Genomic DNA, 24,477 nt, shown 5'->3' on the forward strand with positions numbered 1-24,477 from the left:
GCAACTAATAGAGCTTAAGAAGAAGAAAGAAAAGGGGGCAAGTTGTGGCGAAAGCACTTCAGCTTTTTAAACCTTTTTTTCTTTTTCTTTTTTTTTTAAAACAAATTAAACTCGAAGGGCTGGCCTGAAGCCAAGGAGCGAACTAGAGAATGGATTGTTCACACAAGCCCTCGGTGACATCATCAGCTTGGTTGTGGTGTTGAGCACTTTATCATCTGCGCAAATGTGGAAAGTGCATTTCTGTGGCACTCAGCACTTCTAAAATGAGTTGGTAAACAACCAGCAGATAGTGCACTTTCTTCAAGTGCATTCTTCCCTGCTACGGAAGCTGACAGCTTGGCTCAGAATTTTTTTTCTTCCCCTTCCTTTCACCCGAGTATGGAGTTCCCCTGCTGGGTTTAAAATCATGTTTATTATTATTAGTCGTCCTCCTCTGGCACCATCCAGCTGAGGATCTCAAAGTGCTCTGCAAATGGTAATGAGTGTTGACTCGTTAATGCTACTGGGGGGGAGGGAAGTATCGTCATCCTCCTTTTCTGTATGGGGAAACTGAGGCCCACAGAGGGGAAGTGGCAGGCCCAGTGTGATGCAGCGAACCCGTGGAAGGGCTGGGAATCTATCTAGGTATTTACCCAGCACTTGTGTACTATCAGAACATATCCAAGAATTTATAAATAATACATTTTCCCTCTCTCCTCTTTCCCAAAGTGTGGGAGAAATCGCCTTGTTGCCAAATTCTCGTGATTTTACTCTGAGTCTCGTGATATTTTCTGTTTTTCTTAAAACTCCAGCTCTTGGAATCCTCTCATGATGGTAGAATCTCAGCCGTCATTAAAATGAAAAAGATAACTTTCTAGCCTTCGTGATTACAGAGAAAAGCTTGACATTCAAAAGGCAAATAAAAAGAACAAATTAAAAACAAAAACCAAGAACTCATGACTTTTCTAGTCCTGACTCTGGATTTTGGACCATTTAGGGTGGGCTGTACTGAAACAGCCTGGGGGAAGATGCTGAAGGACTAGAAACCATATCTTCTGACTCCCAGGCTTGGAAATCTATGCCAAATGTTCACCTTTAGAAAACTCTGCGAGACATCTATAGAGGAGATAAGAAAGGTTTCAAATCTTGCACGGTTGGCCAAGAGGAGGTTCTGGCATGGCCCAGAGGCCAAATCCATACAATTGACTTCTGTGTCTTTAGTACACAGGTCAGGCCCACGGACTAAACATCCCAGCCTGCAAATCTGCATCCTGAGCAACATGGAAATGGAACATTGCATGCTGGGACTGCAATCCCCATCCTCTGCCCTTCGGTATTGCAGACAAAAAGGGCTGCAATCTGTTCCCAGCCAGGTCAATTAGGTGCAGCCCTCAAGCTGCTATATCTACTACAAAATATCACAACTCTACCATCTTGTTTTGCTCTGACTCCTCCCTTTCGCTAAGCTCCCTCTAGTGTTCTCGTGTACGTACTGCATATATTCCCTCTGGCTCTATTCAATTAGCATTAACTACAACAAAAGGGGCCATTTCTCATTAATCGCATTCTGCCTATAATTGCCCTTTAAACAAAACTGCAAGCACTGGCCATTGCTTCAGTTCGCCTCCTGAATTTGTAGTAGGGTTGGGTGGGGACTCACTCAATCGTATCTAACAAAGGGCATCAAGTGGGTAAATATGGACAGGGGGACTTTACAAGGATGAGACCCAGAAACTAAACAGTGCATGGAGGAGAGCCTGAAATCAGCTTGCTTGCCACAGATGCCTCTGTGCACCTTCAATTCCATCATGTTACCAATAGCTTTAACTGTAACCAGGAGCAGTTCTTTAATAGATTGGGGTCAGGGCTGCTTTCCGGACAAAGTCAAACCTTAATTTTGTTTCTGCTGCTTTCAATCTTGTACCAGGGTTGTTCTTTTTTCCTTTAGAATTTATGAAAAAAACAAAGGGTACTTTTCCAGGACCTCTTCCCCATTTCCACAATGGGACATGGAAATTCCTTAAGTGCCTCAATTTTGTTTTGTAAGATGTGAAAAGAGCAGAGGTAAGGTTCTTTGTGTGCAAATACAACTTATCAGTCTGTCCAATTAGAGAAACATCTAGCTGCAAAATATGTGGATGTAGATTATTTTAACCTGCTCCCCAGTTCATACTCCTTGATTTCAATTCTGTTTCTGAAACAATCTCTGTACCCACCACTTTGAGGTGAGAATGCTACCTATCTCATAGAACTGGAAGGGACCCTGAAAGTTCATCAAGTCCAGCCCCCTGCCTTCACTAGCAGGACCAAGTACTGCTACTAATGAAATGAAATTTAATTGTCAAGACGACCCCAAGGTTAGAGGTTCATTCGTTTCTGACTGGCATGCCTCCAACACGCACTGGGTGCCACAGAGTAGCAGAGTGACCCTGTAACCAGGTCAGCATTTTTATTTGCATATTTTCCCCCCTGAACCGTTTAACTCAATGGTCTAACCATGCTACATCCATGTTCTGATCTGTGCTGGCAGATGGATCTTGTAAGAGAATTTTGCTAAGCAAACAAAAAAGAAAGCTGAGAGTGATGTGTGTGGTAAGTGCATACACACACACTGAGCGTGGTCATTGAATCCACTCCCTTTATAGGCATATCCTATCTTAGTTCAAAGGAAAATCACATTTGTTGAGAAAGAACATTAAAATGCCACTACAGTCAGATGAGGGTCTGTCATAAAAATTGCACTTTCCATACAGCCTGGAGATCAGATCTGTTGACTAACAGACTTGATCTGATCACTTTCCCACACAAACATTCTTTTTGATAAGCTTTCACTTCACCTAGGCCTGCTGAACCACCACCACTATGGGATAAGACGGTCTAGTCTGGTTTGTATATCAGCAAAAGAAATGGTTATGGATGTTCCAATTACAGATATTTTGACTAACAGCAATAATGCATGAGCCAGAAAAAACCCAGCTTGGCTTTCAGATCCCAGGCTGAATTTGCAGTTGGCAATGGAGCCAACAGTGCATTAAAGTTTATCATGATTCTGTTCATAATAGTTCCAAAATGCTTCCTAAACTGCTCAACTCTTCCACTGATTCCAGGACAGGAAAACTGGAATAATTTACCAAACCAAACAAGGGAAAGAAACTTTCAAGATATATACTCACCTACAGCCTAGGATATATTAAGATTTCAGGACAAATGCAAAGATAACTATACTATCTTCCTATGGTATTTCTGTGACAATCAGAACCACAGTACTGTATCTGAGGGTTATCACTACTTTGCATGGTCAGAACTCTGCACCAGTGGATTTTGAGAATGGGAAATTATGAAAGTTGAATGGAAAGTTAGAAGGGTGAGAAATGATGGCCTGATGGTTAAGATACAGGACTGGGAGGCACAGCTCTGCCACCAACTTCCTCTATGACCTTACTCACACTTTGGCTAAAGTTTTCAAAATGTGGGCACTTAATGTGAGGCTTCCAAATTCATAGATATGTCAGTACCTACATCAATGGCCTGATTTTCAAAGGTGCTGAGTGCTTGCCGACTTGAAAGGGAGAGCGTGGAGAAGGGTAGTTAATTACTGTCTGTAAAGAACATTGAGATCTTTGGGTGAAAGGTGCTATGTAAATAAAAGGGATTATTATTATTGGGTTACAGGGAAAAATTACACAATTATTTCACCATTAGCAGGTGAACGTTTGCAGAGCTTTCATTAAAAATACAATGCAAGTGAGACACTCCTGTCCTTCAAAATTATCTTTTTCTTGCAACGAGGAGTAGATTCTCCTACCCAAGTCCTCGGTATTATTGCAAGGAACAACAGAACAGTAAAGCGGGGCTTTACATGGACAGGACTTCTCAATCTTATTATTAAAGTCTTCCCCAGTGAGGCAAAGAAGAAAAAAACTACCTGAGTTGTACGGAGCTTTCATGTTGCTTAACAGTATCCCTGTAACTAGGCTTGGGAGGTAGCTAGGTACGTTTACTGCAATGGTTTGAGCTAGTTGGGTTTCTGTTCCTGCTGTTTGCCAGTTTCTTCAATAAACAATCTGTACTGAGTTACTGGTGACTTCTCACCTCTAATACCGCAGGGCACTCCACAGGGAAGGAAACGGAATTCTCTGAGCTCTGGGAGGCCTCTTACACTTAGCCCCACCTGAAAGAGCTCACTGTCTATCTGTGCTCTGTTTGTACAGCACCCAGCACAGTAGGGCCCTGATTCAGGACTGGGCCTCCTACATGTTACCGTAATACAAATAAATAATACATCATAATAATAAAGGGAGGCTAAGGGAACATCTAAAAATGTGATTAAGGATGAAAAGTTGCAATTCCCTTGCCAGAGGCCACACATCCACGCAAGGGAATTTCAGAAATTATTTCCTCCTGGGTTCACACTAGCTGAACCGCAGAGGCAGGAGCTCTATCGGCTTCTGATGTTTTAGCTGCTGTATTGATGACAAAGCCCTGGTCCAGGAGAAAGGAGGGACAGGTCTTTCTCTCACACTCCCCAGTCGCTCTCCTTACCAGCCTTGACACACCCGTTTTGAAAAAAACTGCAAGGGATTCCTGAAAGGTGTTAGAAGCTTAATGCTCCTTTGAGAGCTGGAGGAAAGGGGAAAAGGTGGATGAAATCCAGCACCGTGCAGGTGTGATTGCTGCCGTCATCCCTCCACCATACAGGGAGCCGTGAGCTAGGTACACTGAGACGCCGCAGAGTTATTGGTGGCCATTCATTGGAATGGACCAGACTTTGCTTTCGGTTCCCTTTGTGCAGCCTCCGCTGAAGTCAGCGGGACTGTATGGATGTAAGAGCAAAATCTGGCCCTGGTTCAGCGGTAGTGGAAGGGTGCGATCGAATGGCCATTTTTAGCTGTGCAGACCAGTCCTTTTCTTGCCTGTGTGCATTCAGTTCAGGTTTCGGCATAAAGAAACCCACATACCCACCCCTCCTCCGCTCTCCTGCCCAAAAAGTGCATGGCACAAAGTTTACCACTTCATGGGAATGAGGTGGATTGCAGACAAGCAGCAGTAAAACTCCTGGTTTCCCTCTCACTTAGGGAGACAGATGACTTGCTTTATCACTTCTGGCAGCCTTGTGATTGGCCACTGAGATTGTATAGGGCTGGAATAGACGCACCCCAAGACCAAATTCTAACCTGCTACAGCGGTTAAAGTAGGCATTTGGCCTGGACGGCAGAAGCGAATTGGAATGGTCCAGCTGCCTGGGGGGAAAAGGTTGGCAGAGCACATAACGAGATAGTCTGAACAAAGCGGACTAAATAATACTCAGTAACTCTTGTCTGTTGCTGTCATACAGTGGTGGCAGACGACATGATGGAATGAAAGGATCACAGTGTGGCAACAGCGCATACAAAGGGAGGGACTCCTGGATAAAGCAGTAGCCTGCCTGGTTTGTTTAGCATTAACTAGCTACTGAAATTCAATATTTGGCTTCTTGTCGGAGGCGAACATTGAGAAAACACGGCCTTGAACGCGAGACCTGTGGCACCCGCTCCCAGAGCATATCGCACAAAGTAACTCCTTCTCCCTTCTGCTCTTTAGATTTCAGCGTCTGCTCGCTAGAAGCTACTCTGGCGCACAGCACAAGATTAGTGGCCCATCTGATTTGCAGATAGGGACATGTCAGGATTTTATCATAACTCTAATTGTAGCCATGACTGGAGGAGACGAAATACTGACCCAATACATTCGGACGAAGAGCAGAATCACAAGGCAAAATTATAACCCACCTTAAGTAAATTCCAAGCTATTAAATTGTCAAGAGTGTTTCCCCATCTCCTTGCTAGCCCAAAATACACTATGTTTTGCACTGAAGGGGAACTGAAAAGCTTTCTTTTAAATATACCTTTTAAAGTGCTTAAGATCAAGCTTAAGCGGATGGGTAGAGTCTTATACACGACAAATAAATACGATTTTGCAGCCTGACAGCCCCACCTGTCCGAAGGAAGGAATTCTGATAGTCAATGGAATTCACCCTTTCCAAGCAGAAGATAATGTGGCTACATTCCAAAGGAGGGCTGAAAAGTCACACAAAGAGACAGAGCTATAGGGGTATAAACTGAATGGTTCAAATGGCAGGGGTAAAAGGGCCATTCAGAACAGAAGGGATTCAAAACTAAGGGACCTTTACTAGTACTGAATTCCCCCAAATCAGAGATCACCCACTCACCACAGCACTCACTGTACAGTAACTCCTCACTTAAAGTCGTCCCAGTTAACGTTGTTTCTTTGTTACGTTGCTGATCAATTAGGGAACATGCTCATTTAAAGTTGTGCAATGCTCCCTGATAACGTTGTTTGGCAGCCGCCTGCTTTGTCCACTGCTTGCAGGAAGAGCAGCCCATTGCAGCTAGCTGGTGGGGGCTTGGAACCAGGGTGGACCGGTAGCCCCCCATCAGCTCCCCGCTCCCCTAAGTTCCCTGTGCAGCAGCCACCCAGCAGGCTACCAATTGCCAGCAGTTCAGCTGTCCCTCCCGCCACTGTCGTGTGCTGCTCCTGCCCTCTGCCTTGGAGCTGCTCCAGGGAGCCTCCTGCTTGCTGGGCAGGGGAGGCGGGGAAGATAGGGACTAATGTCAGGGTGCCTCCCTCCCCCGTACTCCTGCCCCCCTCTTGCCCCTTCTCCACATAGAGCAGGGAGGGGACACGACAGGGGGCAGGACAGAGAGCTTGCTGGCCACAGTTGCTGTCTCAACTTCCTGATCTTTTTAAAGGCAATGTACTTAGAGTGGGGTCAGCGTACTTAAAGGGGCAATGCGCGTCTCTCTCTCTCTCCCACACACAGGGTGTGGGTCTCTCTCTCTCTGCCATGCTGTCTCCCCTCCCTCCATTCCTGATGCCTTGTAGAGTGTGAGGCTACATTAACAACCAGGTGTTAACCCTTGAGGGCTCAGCTAGTTCAACCTTTAGCATTCCCTGGAAATATCCCACCCTCTTCCTTCACCACCTCAACCAAGCTTCACAATCAGCATTGCTGTGTACATCTGTTTAAAACTTATACTGTGTGTGTATGTGTACACACACACACACACACACACACACATATATAAAAAATACTGTGTAGTTTTTTGTCTGGTGACAAAGATTTCCCTTTGGTCTGTGGTTTGGTCCACCTGCTTCCCCGTTCACAAAGTTCCCCCGTACCTTTTCCCACACACAAAGGGAAGCAAAGTGATGGGTCAACAGCTTACAGGTGGGATCAAGTGCTTTTAAAACAAACAAGAACCTGGGTGTGTGGGTGCAGAGACAGCAGCAGGGAAGACACTGTACAGTACCTGCCTGCGTAGCCAGCCACGGGGCGGGTCTCTGTCCTGAACAGGCCTAAGTTGTGAAAATGCCAGCGACAGCTTCCTTCCCAAACTGCTGGCCAGACTTCTTTTAATGCTCTCAGAAGGCAGATTACCTGGAAACGATGCTTCATCAACTTTCCACCCCTCTGACCTCCTCAGCAGCATCATCTCTGGCATTATCTGCACACTTCTTCATTTCCCATCGGCAGGGCCTGGGAAGCTAATCCCTGGTTTAAGCTAAATCTCCGCCCTCTTCACCTACGGAGATGATGTGCCGTAAGCATTTCTCATCGCCGCGGTTACTTCTCCAGCCTAGCCCTAATTTCCCACTCTCAATTTCCTCTCTCTCACATTTACCGCCTGCATGTAAGCTGGGGGAGAGGGGGAGGTGTTTACGCTTTGATGCGATGTTGCCATTTGCTCTTAATTTCTGCCCATTTTTAAAAACTTTCCGAGGCTGCTCAGTTCTTCTGCTGACAGGATTTTTGTGCCTATTCAAGGCTCTCTCACTCGCTCCCTCTCTAATCCTGTTCTTTATGGGTTTGTTTAACTGCACTGCCTGCCAGCGTCCCTTTTAAATATTTCATTTGCCTTGGGCTTTTGCTCTCTTTTGGGTTGTTTTCAAGGGGGGAAAGAGGGAAATTAGATGTAGATTGATTTTTTCCTGAGTTAATTTGGACAATAATCGATTCCAAAGATTTTCCTTCACCTCATCCTGCACTTCTGTGAAGTCAGGGGTTGTGGGCGCGCTGCCGAAATGCCACTTTCAGATACGGTGAGAGAAGCATTTCAGTTCTGTTTACACTGTAATCAGCAGGCCCCAGGTGCTCACCAACTTCTTGTTTATCATACCTCAGGTATTTCCGTTGACCAAGAGAAGGGAGAGGAAAAACCCTCCTAAAATGATGGGATGTTCCCCCAACTATGCCAGGCAACAGAGCTGTATGAGATCCTCTGGGAACGTCTCCCCTTTAACTGATTCCACTCTAGTTATCCCAATCAGTGTCTGGACAGTTGAGAGGTCCTCCCCCTCAGTAGCCTAGGCCTTTCAAATAAGCTTACTGTATCCACTTTCACATGTCCTGAGCTTTCTTTTTAACCTGTCAATCTCCCAGTGTTTTAAATTATAGTTAAAATTAAATCCTCACCTTTGTATCAATTCATAAAATCATAGAATATTAGGGTTGGAAGAGACCTCAGGAGGTCATCTAGTCCAATCCCCTGCTCAAAGCAGGACCAACACCAACTAAATCATCCCAGCCAGGGCTTTGTCAAGCCTGACCTTAAAAACCTTTAAGGATGAAGATTCCACCACCTCCCTAGGTAACCCATAACCAACCTAAACCTCCCCCACTGCAACTTGAGACCATTGCTCCTTGTTCTGTCATCTGCCACCACCGAGAACAGCCGAGCTCCATCCTCTTTGGAATCCCCCTTCAGGTAGTTGAAGGCTGCTATCAAATCTCCCCTCATTCTTCTCTTCTGTAAACTAAATAATCCCAGTTCCCTCAGCCTCTCCTCGTAAATCATGTGCCCCAGCCCCCTAATAATTTTCGTTGCCCTCCACTGGACTCTCTTCAATTTGTCCACATCCCTTCTGTAGTGGGGGGACCAAGTCAGATCCAAGTATAGTAACATTAATTTATACATCCACCCTCCATCTCTCCAAAACTCAACCCTCTCCCACCAAAAACTCTACATACTAACCATTTGACTTAGCCGAGATTTATTATAGTTAGCACGGCAGAATGGTTCAGCGGTTAGAGCACCAGCTTTAGACTTGGCTGCGCCGCTGTAAGGTCTCCCGTGTAGCCGCTCTCCCGTCAGCATAATTCAACCATCTCCAATGAGAGGCAGTAACTATGTCAGCAGGAGAGCATCTCCCACCAACATAGCGCTGTCGTTTAGGGGTGTTTTTTCACACCCCTGGCAGACAAAAGCACCAGTGTAGCCATAGGCTTAATGTCTCTGTGCCTCAGTTCACCACCTGTACAATGAGAAGGGAACTTCACAACACCTCAGTGAGGTTGTGAAGATAAATACATTACAGACGGTGAGCGGCTCCGGTATTACAGTGATGGGGCCACATAAATACTTGAGAGAGACAGCCAGATTATCCTGTTTTTCCTTTACGACAGTGGTTACAGAATAAACACCTGCTGAGCACAGACAGAAATGGAGGAAAATGCACAACAGGCCCTGGATTGCTTAAGAGAAGTACATAAGACTAGCTGTCAAATACAACTGGGATAGGAACACAGGCCATTCTAGACTAGGATATTGGTCAATCTAGGTTTGTCATTTTACCTCCAGCAGTAACCAGCAGCTGACACTTCTATAACAAAAGCGATGAAGACGTGAAACCAATGCTATTGGGACAAATATCTCTAGAAGCAATTAACAGCCACGGCTGATCTACTTAGATCAGTATTAAGTTTAATTTGGTGAACCCAACAGATGTCTTTGGGCTGGATGAGCCATTTACAGGAAGCACTATCTTAGGTAGCTATAGGGTGCCCATCAGAGTAGTATCTCGGCACCTCTGAGTTCAGGCAGTCTTCCCTTTGTCTGGTAAAGTGGCTATGGGTAGGGCTGTCGAGCAGGCTATGGGAGGGTGGCAACATGCTCCTGCAGGATTCTGATGTGTTTGGGAAGAGTTAAAATAGTCACACCGAGTAGCAGAAAGAGTGTCCGGGGAGAAGCAGCAGTTGTGGGAACACTGCCGGGCTGGCGAGCTTTAATACAAAGTGGTGATACATTTCTGTAAGCCTCACCTTGCTCTTACCATCTCCTAGCCCCGTTCAGGAACATCTGTATTTCTCATTCAATCAGACTAAAGGACACAGTATCCGTGGCCTGCGTGGCTGCATTAGTTCGCTTCTCTCCCACTTTGATTTCGGGTTTTTACTGGCCCCTTGGTGGCTGGGACCCTTCACGAGCAAGGGGGGACACAAGCGCAGTGGAATGTGCCACACGATGGAGTTGGAGAGATGTGACTGCGGACACATGTTGCTCAGTTTTTCTCACCGAGAATTCACACACACAGATGTGCAAACTCTCAGCACAGAACACAGAGGCTTTATCATCACCTACCTGTTCTACCGTGGAGCTTGTGACTCGGGTCGCCACCCCTGACTGGGGAGCTGGAGGTTTTGGAGAGCTTATTGGCTGACACCCTGTACATCACGCCTCCTATACAGCAAAAGCCTTTGTTCCTCCATCTCGGCTGCAGCTGCTGGGATTTGCCGCCTAGGGGTGACTGGCGCATTGGGTTTAATACCAGAGATCTGCAAAGACAAAGAAAGGCCACAAATGGGAGAAGAGGTGAGCTTTGTATCCAGAAAGCTATCCAATGAAGCTTCACTTTGCTTCAGATTTCATGGACAAACCTACAGATGGAGGGAGTCTCCTGGGGACGGGATCCAGCCCCACCTAGGGCCACTTGCTGTGCTAGCTGGATCCTTCCTGCTCATGCTCCGTACTACCAGAATAATGGAGAGCTCTAAATAACGAGAGGAATTTTTTTGTATTTTTATTTTTTATACAGAGATATACCTATCTCATAGAACTGGAAGGGACCCCGAAAGGTCATTGAGTCCAGCCCCCTGCCTTCACTAGCAGGACCAAGAACTGATTTTTGCCCCAGATCCCTAAGTGGCCCCCTCAAGGATTGAGCTCACAATCCTGGGTTTAGCAGGCCAATGCTCAAACCACTGAGCTATCCCTCCCCAGGGGCTCTCTTCTCCTGCAGGCCGGAGGAGAATCATAGGCTCCCCCATGCCTCTTGTTTAACATCTATTGACTACTCCCTTTAAGGCCCTTCCGCTCCCCAGCTCAGGACACAAAACATCTTCATTCCCCCTTCCCTACAGGGCTGAGCAGTGCCATCCTCCCAAGCCGGAACAGAAGTTTGGAGGAAGTGCTGCTGGGAAGAGAACTCTGGGTCTTGAAGCTGGCTGAGGGGCACTAGGGGACATCAAATGGCTTCTCAGGGCACCCTGGCTTTGGTTGACCCAGCCCTGTTTATTGGCCCTAAATATTGCTGATTGATACCGTGGACCTCCAACGCTGAACCCAAAGCACAGCTAAAACCTGGGCTGTATCCGTGTCTATTAGTGCGTGCCAGCATATCGCACAGCGAGGTTTCTGTGCGCCTTCTAAATACAGAGCCGACTTTACTGCTACCAAAATACATGCATGTGGGCACAGCCATCCCAGTGAAACTGGGCACAGGAGCACTCAGCTGCCCAGTGGTTTGGAACATCCTGTCCCTAGCCCTGGCTCACGGAAGAGCCATAGCTGCAGGAAAACCAAGCTCAATGGTTCATTTAAAGCCAGAAGTTGCTCTCTCTGAGGAGCCCCCTTTTCCAGGTTGTCCCTGTTTTGCACCAGTGCCGGAGAAGATGCCCTCTCTGCAGAAACTCCCCGAGAAAGGACGCCCTTCCTAGCCAGATGGAAGGGTTGGGGCAGCCCAGATGGGGCTGGGAGCCCAAGACCCATCTGCAATCATAAGTAGTTGGCAACAGATGTAGGCCTGGAACTCCACGGACAGGTGGGACAAACAGTGACTGGATTGTGCCCCACTACTGCAGCTGAACAGAGTCTAACCAAACTTACTGGAGCCCTAAAGCTGTAGGAAAGTGATCCATAAACAGTGGCCCTTCAGGACCTCCTTAGGGCCTTACAAGTGGTTCTTGCAGGGCCTGCAAGTCTAATCAGTGCTCTGCCTAACACCAGGCACAGACACTGACCTGCCTAGGGCCTACGTGGCAGAGAGCGGAGACTGGGAACCCAAAGACATGGTAGCACAGACAGCTACTGGGATCAACTTCCCAACCCCTTTCCCCTCTGCTGTAAGAGCAGATCTTGCAGCCAGTGAGAGGGATGAGAATGGAGTGACACCCCTTACTTCCCAGCACTCAGAGGGAGAAAGGTTAGCACAATCACATGGCCCTGGTGCTTTTAGGACACTGGGATACGATTAATCTAGGGCCTGTAGACAGCTGCATGAGATGAACAGCAGCTGATAAAGGCCGTGAACTAACACCTTAGTACCAACTCTACCCTCCCTGTGCTCATTCACTGCAGGAAACCCTTCCAGTTGACAGACTGACTTTTCCTAAGTAATGCCAGCTTGCATTCAATCTGTGTAAAGCCGTGCACCTCATTTTTGTACAGATGCTGTTATGCACACAGAGCTGTTGCGGCCAAATCAAATCCACTCAAATATCAAGTCCTCTTAACCATTTACCACTAATCCAAACAGTAATTTGTTTATGCAAATTACAGCTCTAATTTTGTATTAGTACAATTTATGCTCCTAATGCTATTAACAGAACGTATATAAACCGCGCATTACTGAAGACTATCTGTAAATTAAGGCCTGGCATCCTATCAGCAGAACGCAAACCCTGGCAGCATTACCTTTAAATGAAGATGTGCTGCAAAGAAAGAGAGAAGTGTAAAATGTAATCGTTACATTTATTAGTGCTTAGTTTGACAGTCTATTCATTTAATATGGCTGTTGCCATTGGCTACCAACCTTACATATCTGCTTGCGAGTTTCCACAGACGCAGGGCGGGAGAAACCTTAGAATGAACGGTTATGCTGCGGCAATCTGCAATTGGATTCTTTGGCAAGCCCTTCAATGTGCCTTTGGGACGTACTCGCCTTATTAAAGGTCTAAAAATCTGTGTTTATAGCAAGGGACTCACATGAAATGGAGAAAGGAACTTCCCTATCATCCTTGTACAGTGAAGTTAGCATTTCTAATGGGGCTACAAAGAGCATAAGCCCAACGGTGGGATCTCTGACTGAACAGACAGGTGTGTGTGGATTGGATCGTGATGCAGAATGAAAGAGAGCGGCACCTGATTTCCTCCTGGATTCTCTCCACGGAGCTTCTCACCTCTGCCATCTGTGATACAGTGAGAAGGAGGACAGCCCAATGGTTCGAGCAGTAGCCTGGGAACTGGTTCAAGACCCTGCTCCACCACAGACTTGCTGTGTGACCTTGGAGAAGTCACGATCATTCTTTGCCTCGGTTCCCTGTGTGTAAAATGGGGATAAATGCGCTTCCCCCCCTACAGTGGTGGTGTGAAGATAAACGCATTAGGATTATGAGGCACTCCATTACTATGGTAAAGGGGGCAATTTAAGTACCCCCGATAATAAGCCTGACTATGGTAGGTCACAGCCTAGTGATCAGCCTGCAGATGGGAAACAACCCCTATCTTTTGCATTTCAGAAGTTTGTCAGCTTGGTTCCAATCTGTTTTCTCGGCTCATCCATACCAAAAATCAACGTGAAAGTAATTTTCTCTCTAGAGAGATCTAGCTCCACTGGTCTGTGGGGAACAGGATTCTTTAGAGCTCAGAGGTGCTTGGTTTGCATGACGTTTGGTTCTTAAGAAACCTCTCTAGTGTCACTAGGAGATCAATGCAGAGCCTGAAATTCACAAGGCCTGGCAGGAGTGAACCTCATCTCCTCACCTCGGAGCCGCACTACACTGCAACGTGTGCTATGTGGCACGCCCCTGGTGGGGCATTTGGAAGCGTCAGCTAGTGCACGATGGAGCTACTCTCCTTTTAGGCAGGGGAGACAGGACCCAGCATAATAATCGCATGTTAATCCCATGCTCTTCCTGGTGCAATTCAAGACTTTGATCAGCCTCTAAAAGGCACATAGTGCCTGTCTCAGGAACCACCTCTCCTCCCCCTGAATCCCATCATGGCAGGGGTAAACAGCCAAGACTTGCTTTGTTGGTTCCCAGATTGGAATCCCAAAGACCTGCGGTAAAGGCCTCTCAGTGGCAGGGCTTCAGCTGTCAAATTCACCCACAGCACAGACATATCAGAGCCAGAGATTTATCTTCAAGGTGCATCTACTTTGTGTGGGCCCTAGCAAAATTATGAGTATCAGCACCCCCTGGAAATTAGTCTCCCAGCTGGTTAGCTCCTCATAAGAACAGCCGTACTGGGTCAGACCAAAGGTCCATCTAGCCCAGTATCTTGTCTGCCGACAGTGGCCAATGCCAGGTGTCCCAGAGGGAGTGAACCTAATAGGTAATGATCAAGTGATCTCTCTCCTGCCATCCATCTCCACCCTCTGACAAACAGAGGCTAGGGACACCATTCCTTACCCATCCTGGCTAATAGCCATTAATGGACTTAACTACCATGAATTTATCCAGTTCCCTTTTAAACGCTGTTATACACTGTTAAACACTCGGTCTGGTCTAAGGGAACCGAACTAGATGTTTTGAGAGGATGCACAGAGTTCTAGTGTATATACATTAAGAATGGATCCTGATACCTTAGTGATGGACACCTTATTACGTTAACACACAAATAATACATGTTAAACACATAATAAAGTTTTCATAATCATAAAGCAATATCAACACTCCCTGGGCAAGAGAGACCACCTGAACTACACACCTCCACTTCCTTCACTCTAACAGCTCCATATTTTAATCTGGAGAGACGCATTGTCAAGTGGGCCTATATGCTGATCATTCTTACATTCCCATCTTGCATTAGTCTTGAGCTGTGGACCACAGCCACTGACAGATCTGTATTCATGCAGGGGCTCAGAATACAAAAACAACACCACACATTTTGAGTCATGGCATCTACATTACACCTCCACTTACGCTGCCTACTTTCCCCATCCAGGAAATATTAAAGATAACCATGTTGCACAAAATGAAATGAGTCCAGAGCTAGATGTTTTTTATACGGCATTTGTAGCTGGTAGACTAACTTCCTCACTGCAAAACCACAGGTTCTTTGAAGTCACACACCTTTTGCCTGGGGCACTGGACACTCAAAGCTAAAGTGAAGGTTTGAATTTACAGGAGAAGGGTGATTTGGGGGCTTAAGAATTGAAAGGGGTATGTGGGGTCTATTCCCAGTCCTGCCCCAAACTAAGTGACCTTGCAGGCATCGTTTAAACTCCGTGCCTCAGTTTCCCTCATCTGTACCAACAAGAAGGCTGAGTGGCTTAAATGTTGTAATGCTTGTAAAGCGCTTTGAGATCCTTCTATGAAAAGCACAATAGATGCTCAAAGCATCTCTCTCATGTACCTATAAAAACACACACCTTCAAAGAGCACAAACCTCTTTCAGAGCTACACAATGGCTTGCATAGACAGGCCTGTACCTAAGGTAACAATTAGTTTGTTGTACTTTGAGGGCTCTTTGCTTCAATTTGCATTAGATTGCAGGGTTTTACTAGGAAGATCCTTAATACAGACACCTGCATTCAGTATTGTTCTAAATAGAGACTCAGTAAACCTCTCTCTGGAAAACATGCCCAGAAAAGGCCTCATTAAAGCTATCCATCCTAAAGTGGTTGGTGCAGTTAGTTTCCTTTAAATAAAGTATGCTAGCTAAAAGGTAAATGCTGCCTGGTTTCACTAGCTGTGATACTTGTAATATGCTACAGCTGTGATTAAAACTAACCACTACAGACAAACGGCTTTTTAACAGAACGTGGAGTTACTTCCTCCTGAGCTAAAACCAAACCCAAGTGTAAAAACTAATCAAATATCGGAACCTTCAAGTTAGCAAATATTGTTTGAAGGTACTTAAGCTGCTTTCCCACAACTTAATTGGAAGTCGTGTATACGGTAATAGCAAAGATCCTTACAAGAAAATTCCACCCAAGAGATCTGCCTACAAGAAACTAAGAACTACATACACTTGACACTAGAAAAGGAATTTTGTGACTGTAGAAACAGAGTATTTGCTTGCTCATAGAGATAGGGATGTATCCATAATCCCTATATACAAGCAGCATGGTGGGAATGGTTAGCGATATGGGATGTATTTACTTCGATTTCTACATATAAAACATCAAAGAATGCCTATAAAACATCATTGATCGAGACACAAAGCCCGGCTATTACAAAATTACTCTGATACAGGAACTTTCAAGATTTTCTTTTGGTCTCTGATAGGAGAAAAAACCCACATGCTCATTTAAATTTCCATCTCCGGCTTGCCAGCAGAGATGCACGGAATTCAGTGAAGCTGATGCAGTGCTCAGGGCATACAGACGCTGCTGTGTTAATATCTTACATCTATCATGTTGCAAAGCACACTAAGAGAAGCTTACTGAAAGTTACGCTTATTTTTCTCCCCGTGTTAGCAGCAAATTGTGTGTATGCAAACTGCTGAAGTGAAAGCTGTCCCTGTCAAGACACTAGGTAATGTATATAAGCCAAGCCACTTCCTGCGAGTTGGAACTGAATGCTGAAAGCATATTAATCTCGGTGGAATCACTTGTGGCCCCTGTCTTTGCTTTTCTGACAAGTAACTTGGTTAATTTAGCAGCTCAACGATCACTGAACTGTGTTGTACACTGCTTGGTGTCTGAAAAACTAACATCCACTTACACACAATACAACATGGGTGAGTGAGAGAGAACTACAGGGGAACAGAGTCCTGGCTACACTGGGAGTAAAATCTTTTTACCCCCTAAACGTTCATTCAGGTCACGAAAAAAAGTGTTTGTACCTCATCTGTATTTGGAAGATCAACATCCCGAATACAAAGCCAAGAGCTGCCGCACTTCCGTCCGCATGGTTATGTGCAGAGAGCGATCGGGTTGGGTTTAAAGCACTTTTAGCCCATCAGTTCAATTCTCTAGAATAAATGCAGCGTCAGTGACAGGAGCACGATTTCTGTCTCCTACTTGGCCCTATTCACACAGGCTGGCTAAGCTACGTTTAAGTGGAGCTCATTTAAAACTGGGTTAAGTGACAGTTTTAGGGGCTTGCGCTCAATGCAGTTCAAACCATGCTACCAACAACCAGCCTAAGCCCAGTTGTTGCTCCCAGAGTTCCACCAGTTTCCCTGACTATTCTGGACAATGATTTTCTCTTCATCACACTTACAAGCTATTAAATGTTTACAAATTACAGTGGTCCCTGTTCAAAAGACACCATTTGCCCAATAGTTACCACTCCATGAAAAACACCACAGGTTTCCCTTGTATCTGAGCAGAGAATAACTGTACAGTACCTGCTGGCAAATACTAACTTCTTCATAGCAACCACTGCAGTTTATAAATATTTAATTCTTTATAAAGAGAAAGCAGTAGTCAGCGCCCAGAACATCCGAGGGAACCAGGCTAGCATCTTGGGAGCAACAACCCTACTTAAATGCTATGGATAGTGTCATAGTTTGGAGAGTTCCTCAGTGTGCTTTGCCTTTCTTAACTAGCAGGCAGAGTTTGGAATGTAAGCGTCAGAACCACCGACGGGCCAGCTAAGCTTCAGAACCACCGACGGGCCATCTAAGCTTCAGAACCACCGACGGGCCATCTAAGTTGACTTCCCCCAGTTGGAGATGTTCCACCACAGTGACATCTGGAGGGCTTCTGAAGAGAACACCAGGCCAAAGACAATCACACATCACATGAGAGATCCCAGAACAGGATAACAGCACTGTTCCTCATTCTGCCTTCCGAACCACTAGCCAGACTGCTGGAATCTTGGCAAAAAATTGAACTAACTTGAAAGGATGAAGGCGCGGTATGTTTAAGTGGAACTTCACAGGCAGACCATGCACTTGCATTGTTCCCCTTGTGGGACTGAAGCCTAAGTGTGGGGCCCATTCAAATTCAGCTAGGAGAAAATCTCTGGGACTGGTAGCTGAGCGTGTCAGATTCTGCTGGGGTTGAGAGATCCTGGAATTGACTAAGCTTCATAGCCAATTGACCAAATAATATTTCAAATGCTACAGGAATCTTTATCTTTCTTCTGAGATTAGAGACTCAGAGCTGCACTTAAGAGTGTGGTGGGAGTGGCATAATAACAGATAGGCCAGACAGAGAGGCCTTTATACTACATTCTTAGCTCCTCCATTTCGGAATATAACATGGGTTCTCCCAAGTCCCTAGCAGTGAAATCTCAGCAGCACTCCACACACACACACACACACACACACACACAAGCGTACATGCTGTGTTTGCATACCCACAGATTGTGCTACCAATGTGGGTGAAACACATCTGAAGACACTATGGGGACAAGATACATACAGTCGAAGTCTAACCTGAGGGCATGACAGTGTTGTTGGCCGAGGGAAGCTTTGTGCCACAGCAGTGACTGTTGGAATCATCTCTGCCTTTGTTCCCATTCTCTCTGTGCCAGGAAGACTCTGAATAGTGACTTCTCTGAACACGGCTTCCTCTTGTGCCCTATGCCCACAGCCCCAGGACCCTAGGAAGACCGGGTCACCTACCAGCTAGGGCTTATGACCTGAAAAATGTTTATTTCTAGAAAAGTCAAAGTTAATGGGGGAAAAAACTCCCAAATGGAGTTGTAATCCGCTCCAATAACCTTTAGAGCTGTTTCCCCCGCTGGAGACAGAAAGACTGAGGGAAAGGCGCCAGGAAGTTACATTACTGCTTCAGCAGTTTTATTATCTGTCTTCACCCTGCTTGCAAAAGATACAGTCCAGACTGGTGCAGGGAATGCTACAGAATACCTACGGTACATGGAGGTGGGGGGTGGGAGAGCAGAAGACTGAATACATTCTCTGCCTGAATTCACCTTACCGCACGTAGAGCACTAGGCATGGGAACCCTGATAACCTATGGTTACACAAACGTGGGGGAGTTATTTTTAATTTCTGCATTTCACGCTGCACCAGGAGGTTAATTCCTTCGCCTTTCACCCTCAGGAATCCTAGGTTTCTATTTGGCTTGGGTTACCAGTCAAATGAGTCTGGAGGATTCAATCTAGGCTCCAGTGGACACGTGTCTGCAACAGAATTTTACACAATCAGGTCTTTTCTTAGGTAGAGGGCTGTCTAAGATCACAGGTTTGTGTGCAAGGAGGCCTGACTCTCGCTGTGAGAGATTGGAATGGGAAGCTCAGACACTGCCTACCTCTGCTCAGCTCTGGCCCCAACTAGCTTATTTTCGGGTGGCATAAGATATCCAGAAATTGACTGGGAAAGATCCATTATGCGCCATGTACCAGAGGAAAAAAGACAATAATTATGTGAATTTGCTGAGCACATATAAGCCATTCCCATACAGAAGGGAGAGGGTGTTGCCTAGAACTTAATTGTCCCAATCATGCCTTTATAAAAGCCGCCTTCCATTCCTACAGCAGGCTCTACAGATTTAAGCTGGATTCATTGGTCTTCCAAATGGGTATTTAGCTCTGGCAGTAATGTTCGGCTTGTCTCTCCTACACCTGCTTAAAGTGACATTCGCCTCACCCGGCTAAAAGTCTGAGCAAAAGGCAGAGACAGGGGTAGCATGGGGTGAGCGGGGGCGTGAAGGAAGGAAGACACATCTAAAGAAGGGCAGGGTGCCTCTAAAAACAGCGTGTAGCTTTTAATTCGCAGCAGCGTCACAGCACTCTACTCAATTGTTACCCTAATGGAAAGGATGGCCTTTGGAAACTAACTGTATTGAGAAGAGAGGATAAAATTAATGAGATAATAGCTGGGCCAAGGACCTGAAGAATACGCCGGCCCTCAACATGAGGGGCTTGTAATTCCTTTTCTACAACACAAGCTCTCAGATCTAAAGACTTTTCCCATCCGTCCAGCAGGCCTGCTCCGGCAGGAAATTTCATTAACGCTGGAAAATAGGAAAGGTATTAAGCGTGGATAATGAAGGCCAGAGAGGGAACAGTGCCTTAAGATAGTCTTCTTTCTAGCCTTTGTAATGGGAGGCATGAACTTTCCCTTCAAATCCATTTCTAATCCATTTGAAATACTACAGCAAATTATCTTCCCTTCAGCCCGAAAGCGGCCAGCCAATTTACTCCGAATAGAAGTGACAATGCAACAGAATTTATCGCCATAACCTTGACTACACAAGGTTGAGGGTTGTCTTTCCCCCACTCCTGCGTAGGGGAGGATGGGGGAGGGGAGAATACAATTTTAAATGAAAACAGGGGGAAGAGGGACACTACAAAAATATATGTTTAAAAACAGTGTAGCAGCTGTCAAAGATCAGCTGCCAATAGCAGTGAGAGCTTCAAAAGCAGAATCCCATGGTCTGTGTTAACAATGGTCAGAGCCCAAGTCTTGCTCTAGGAAAAGGTTTGATTCCTTGAGAGTTCGGCAATGATTGTGTCTGGGCTTTCCCCTTTAAATCCACTGACTACTCAACAGTAATAACTTCACTAGTGACCTGAGATTTTAGTCGGTCCCATCATAAATCACACACTTGGCCAAGTTTGATTTTCTTTCTTCCATTTTCTCTACTTAAAACACTTAAGTGTCTGTATTTTTCCTTGCTTGTTTCCTGTAAGATTGAATTCTTGCAAATACACTTTCTCTTCCAACAGACCAGAAAGATTCAGGTGTCAGTCCAGGCTAGCAGGAAAGCAAAGGACTCAGCAAGACAATGTAGCGTTAAGCCCCACTAAAGTCTGGTCAGCTAATCGGATTGCTTGGCCCAATGAACCGTCCAAACTATTTACTTGTAAACAAAACAAACTTGGTTGAAAAGAGCTAAGACTGGATCCAAAAACAATGTTAAACTTTCATTGCAAAAATACTCCTTCATAAAAAACATTATTCCAAATATCCGATCAAACAAGGGATACAGCCTTTTCCTCACTGCCAAACTTCACTGCCCACTATTACTACTTATTTAAAAAAAAGTTTTTGGTTTGGGAAATTCCTGGGTTTTCTGAATGAACATCACCAATTAAATTAGGTTGGTGTGTAAGTTGCATATGAAAGGAATCCTGCTCCAAGAAACCTTACAAGGCCCATTCAAAGCAGAGCTCCCCTGCTACAGACTCCTCCCCATAAGGCCCTCCCATCTATGCTCTATATATAATCCCACAATTGAGGAAGACAGCTGTGCTGGTTAACAAAATGACCTGGTTTATAGAGGGAGAGAAGGCAGCTATTAAAAAAATAAATAAAAATAACAAATGGAAAATAGGGGAAGTTGATATATCGGAATACAAATCAGAAGCTAGGAATTGTAGAAAATTGATAAGGGAGGCCAAGGAACCCAAGGAGAAATCTATGGCCAGCAGGGTTAAGGACAATAAGGAGTTTTTAAAAACATATTAGGAACAAAAAGAATCCGGACAATAGTATTGGTCCATTACTAGATGGAAATGGTAGAATTATCAATAATAATGCAGAAAAGGCAGAAGTGTTCAATAAATATTTTTGTTCTGTATTTGAAAGGAAAAACAGATGATATAGTCTCACTATATGGTGATGACAACACTCTTTCCATTCTACTAGTATCTCCGGAGAACGTTAAACAGAAGCTACTAAAGTCAGACATTTTAAAATCAGCATGTCGAGATAGCCAGCTCTTTTAAAACGCTTAGATGCAAGCTGAGGATCTCATTGGACCATTAATGTTGATTTTCAATAAGTCTTGGAGCACTGTGGCAGTTCTAGAAGACTGGAAGAAAGCTAATGATGTGTTAATTTTTAAAAAGGGTAAATGGGATGACCCAGGCAATTATAGGCCTGTCCGCCTGACATCCATCCCAGGCAAGATAATGGAACGGTTGATACAGGACTTGATTAATAAAGAATTAAAGGAAAGTAATATAACTAATGCACATCAACATGGGTTTATGGAAAATAGATCCTGTCAAACTAACTTGGTATCTTTTTTTGATGAGATTAAAAGTTTGGTTGGTAAAGCTAACAGTATTGATGCAACGTACTTAGACTTCTATAAGACATTTGACTTGGTACCACACATTTTGATTTAAAAATGAAAATGATATAAAATGACACTGCACACATTAAATGGATTAAAAACTGGCTAACTGATTGGTCTCAAAATGTCATTTCAAATGGGGAATCATCATCATCAAGCAGGTGTGTTTTCACAGGGATCCCACAGGGATTGATTCTTGGTCCTATGCTATTTAACATTGTTATGAATGACCAGGAAGAAAACATAAAATCATCACTGATAAGGTCTGAAGATGACACCAAGTGGGGGAGTGATAAATAATGAAGAGAATAAGTCACTGATACAGAGCTCTGGGTCGCTTGGCAAACTGGGTGCAAGCAAACAGTAAGCATTTTAATACAGTTAAACGTACAGGTATACATCTAGGAATGTCGGCCATATTTACAGGATGGGGGACTCTATTCTGGGAAGCAGTGACTCTGGAAAAGATTTGGAGGTCACGGTTGATTATGAGATGAACATGAGCTCCCAATGTGATGCTGTAGCCAAAAGAGCTAAGGCATAAACAGAGGAATCGCAAGTAAGAGCAGAGAGGTTATTTCACTTCAGAATTTGGCACTGGTGTGACTGCTGCTATAACACTGTATTCAGTTCTGGTGCCCACAATGCAAGAAGGATGCTGATAAATTGGAGTGTTCAGAGAAGAGACACGAGAGTGATGAAAGGATTAGAAAACCTGCCTTAAAGTGATAGACTCAAGGAGCTCAATCTATTTAGCTTCACAAAGAAACAATTAAGAGCTGACTTGATCACAGTCTGTTAGTATCTATATGGGGAACAAATATTTAATAATGGGATCTTCGATCTAGCAGAGAAGGGTCTAACATGATCCAATGGCTGGAAGCTGACGCTAGAGAAATTCGGATGGGAAATAATGCACAAGTAATGAACCATTGGAACAGTTTACCAAGGGTCGTGGTAGATCCTCCATCACTGGCAATGTTTAAGTCAAGCGTGGATGTTTTCTGAAAGATCTACTTTAGGAATGATTTGGGGCAGTGCTATGGCTGGTGTTATTCAGGAGGTGTGATTAAGTGACTATAACGGTCCCTCTTCTGGCCTTCGAATCTCTGAATTTCCTCCCCAACCAATCAACACTGAGTTCAGCTCTTCCTCTAGCCCAGGGGTGGGCAAACTATGGCCCGCGGGCCAGATCCGGCACCTCAGGGCTTTGGATCCGGCCCGCGGTGCCACCGGCACCACGTCCCTGCTGCCCCTGGGCAGGGGCGCACAGGGCTCTGTGCGTTGCCCTTGCCTCCAGGCACCGCCCCCCGCAGCTCCCATTGGCCGGGAATGGGGAACCGCGGCCAATGGGAGCTTCGGGGGAGGTACCTGGAGGTGTGGCAAGGGCAGTGCACACAGAGCCCTCCGCCCCACCTCCCCTAGGGGCCACAGCACTTCCTGGAGCGGCTTGGGGCCGGGGACAGGGCAGGCAGGCAGGCAGGCAGGGAGGGAGCCTGCCCTGGCCCCAGTGTGTGCCGCTGCCACCCCGGAGCTGCTTGAGGTAAGCGGGGTCGGAGCCCGAACCCCACCTGCACCCCACCCCTCAATTACCTTCCCTAAGCCCCCTGCCTGCACCTCACACCCCAACTCCCTGCCTTGAGCCCCCTTGTACACCCCACCCAGTACACCCTCCCTGCACTCCAACCCCCTGCCCTGAGCCCCCCGCTGCATCCTGCACCCCGTGCACCCCAACCCCCTGCCGAGCCCCCTCCCGCAGCCTGCACCCCAACACCTCCTGCCCTGAGCTCCCTCCTGCACTCCGCACCACTCCTGCACACCAACGCCCTTCCCTGAACCCCTCATGTGCCCCGCACCCCTCCTCTGCGCCAATCCCTTGCCCTGAGCCCCTTCCTGCACACCGCACCCACTCCCACACCCCAACCCCCTGCCCTGAGCCCCCTGCTGCACTCCGCACCCCTCCTGCACCCCAACCTCCTGCCCTGAGCCCCCTCCTGCACTCTGCACCCCTCCTGCACCCCAACCCCCTTCCCCGAGCCCCCTCATATACCCTGCACCCAATCCCTTGCCCTGAGCCCCTTCCTGCACACCGCACCCCCTTCCACACCCCCTCCTGCACCCCAACCCCCTGCCCTGAGTCCCCTGCTGCACTCCGCACCCCTCCTGCACCCCAACCCCCTTCCCTGAGCCCCCTCATACACCCTGCACCCCTCCTCTGTGCCAATCCCTTGCCCTGAGCCCCTTCCTGCACACCACACCCACTCCCACACCCCCTCCTGCACCCCAACCCCCTGCCCTGAGTCCCCTGCTGCACTCCGCACCCCTCCTGCACCCCAACCCCCTTCCCTGAGCCCCCTCATACACCCTGCACCCCTCCTCTGTGCCAATCCCTTGCCCTGAGCCCCTTCTTGCACACCGCACCCACTCCCACACCCCACACCCCCTCCTGCACCCCAACCCCCTGCCCTGAGCCCCCTGCTGCATCCTGCACCCCGT

At 46.4% G+C, this 24,477-nt stretch overlaps 1 protein-coding gene across 2 annotated transcripts in view; it reads right to left on the minus strand.

The window, feature by feature from the left end:
* ZC3H3 (zinc finger CCCH-type containing 3) overlaps positions 1 to 24,477 on the minus strand; it is a 337,281-nt gene that overhangs the window by 120,915 nt on the left and 191,889 nt on the right. For both annotated transcript variants that reach the window (XM_005291097.5, XM_042860930.2), the window contains one exon: positions 10,398 to 10,591. In XM_005291097.5, the coding sequence (XP_005291154.2) occupies positions 10,398 to 10,591 (194 nt within the window). The remainder of the gene's footprint in view (positions 1 to 10,397; positions 10,592 to 24,477) is intronic.

Source organism: Chrysemys picta, chromosome 2 (genome assembly GCF_011386835.1).
Source record: "Chrysemys picta bellii isolate R12L10 chromosome 2, ASM1138683v2, whole genome shotgun sequence".
In the NCBI taxonomy this organism is placed as follows: Eukaryota; Metazoa; Chordata; order Testudines; family Emydidae; genus Chrysemys; species Chrysemys picta.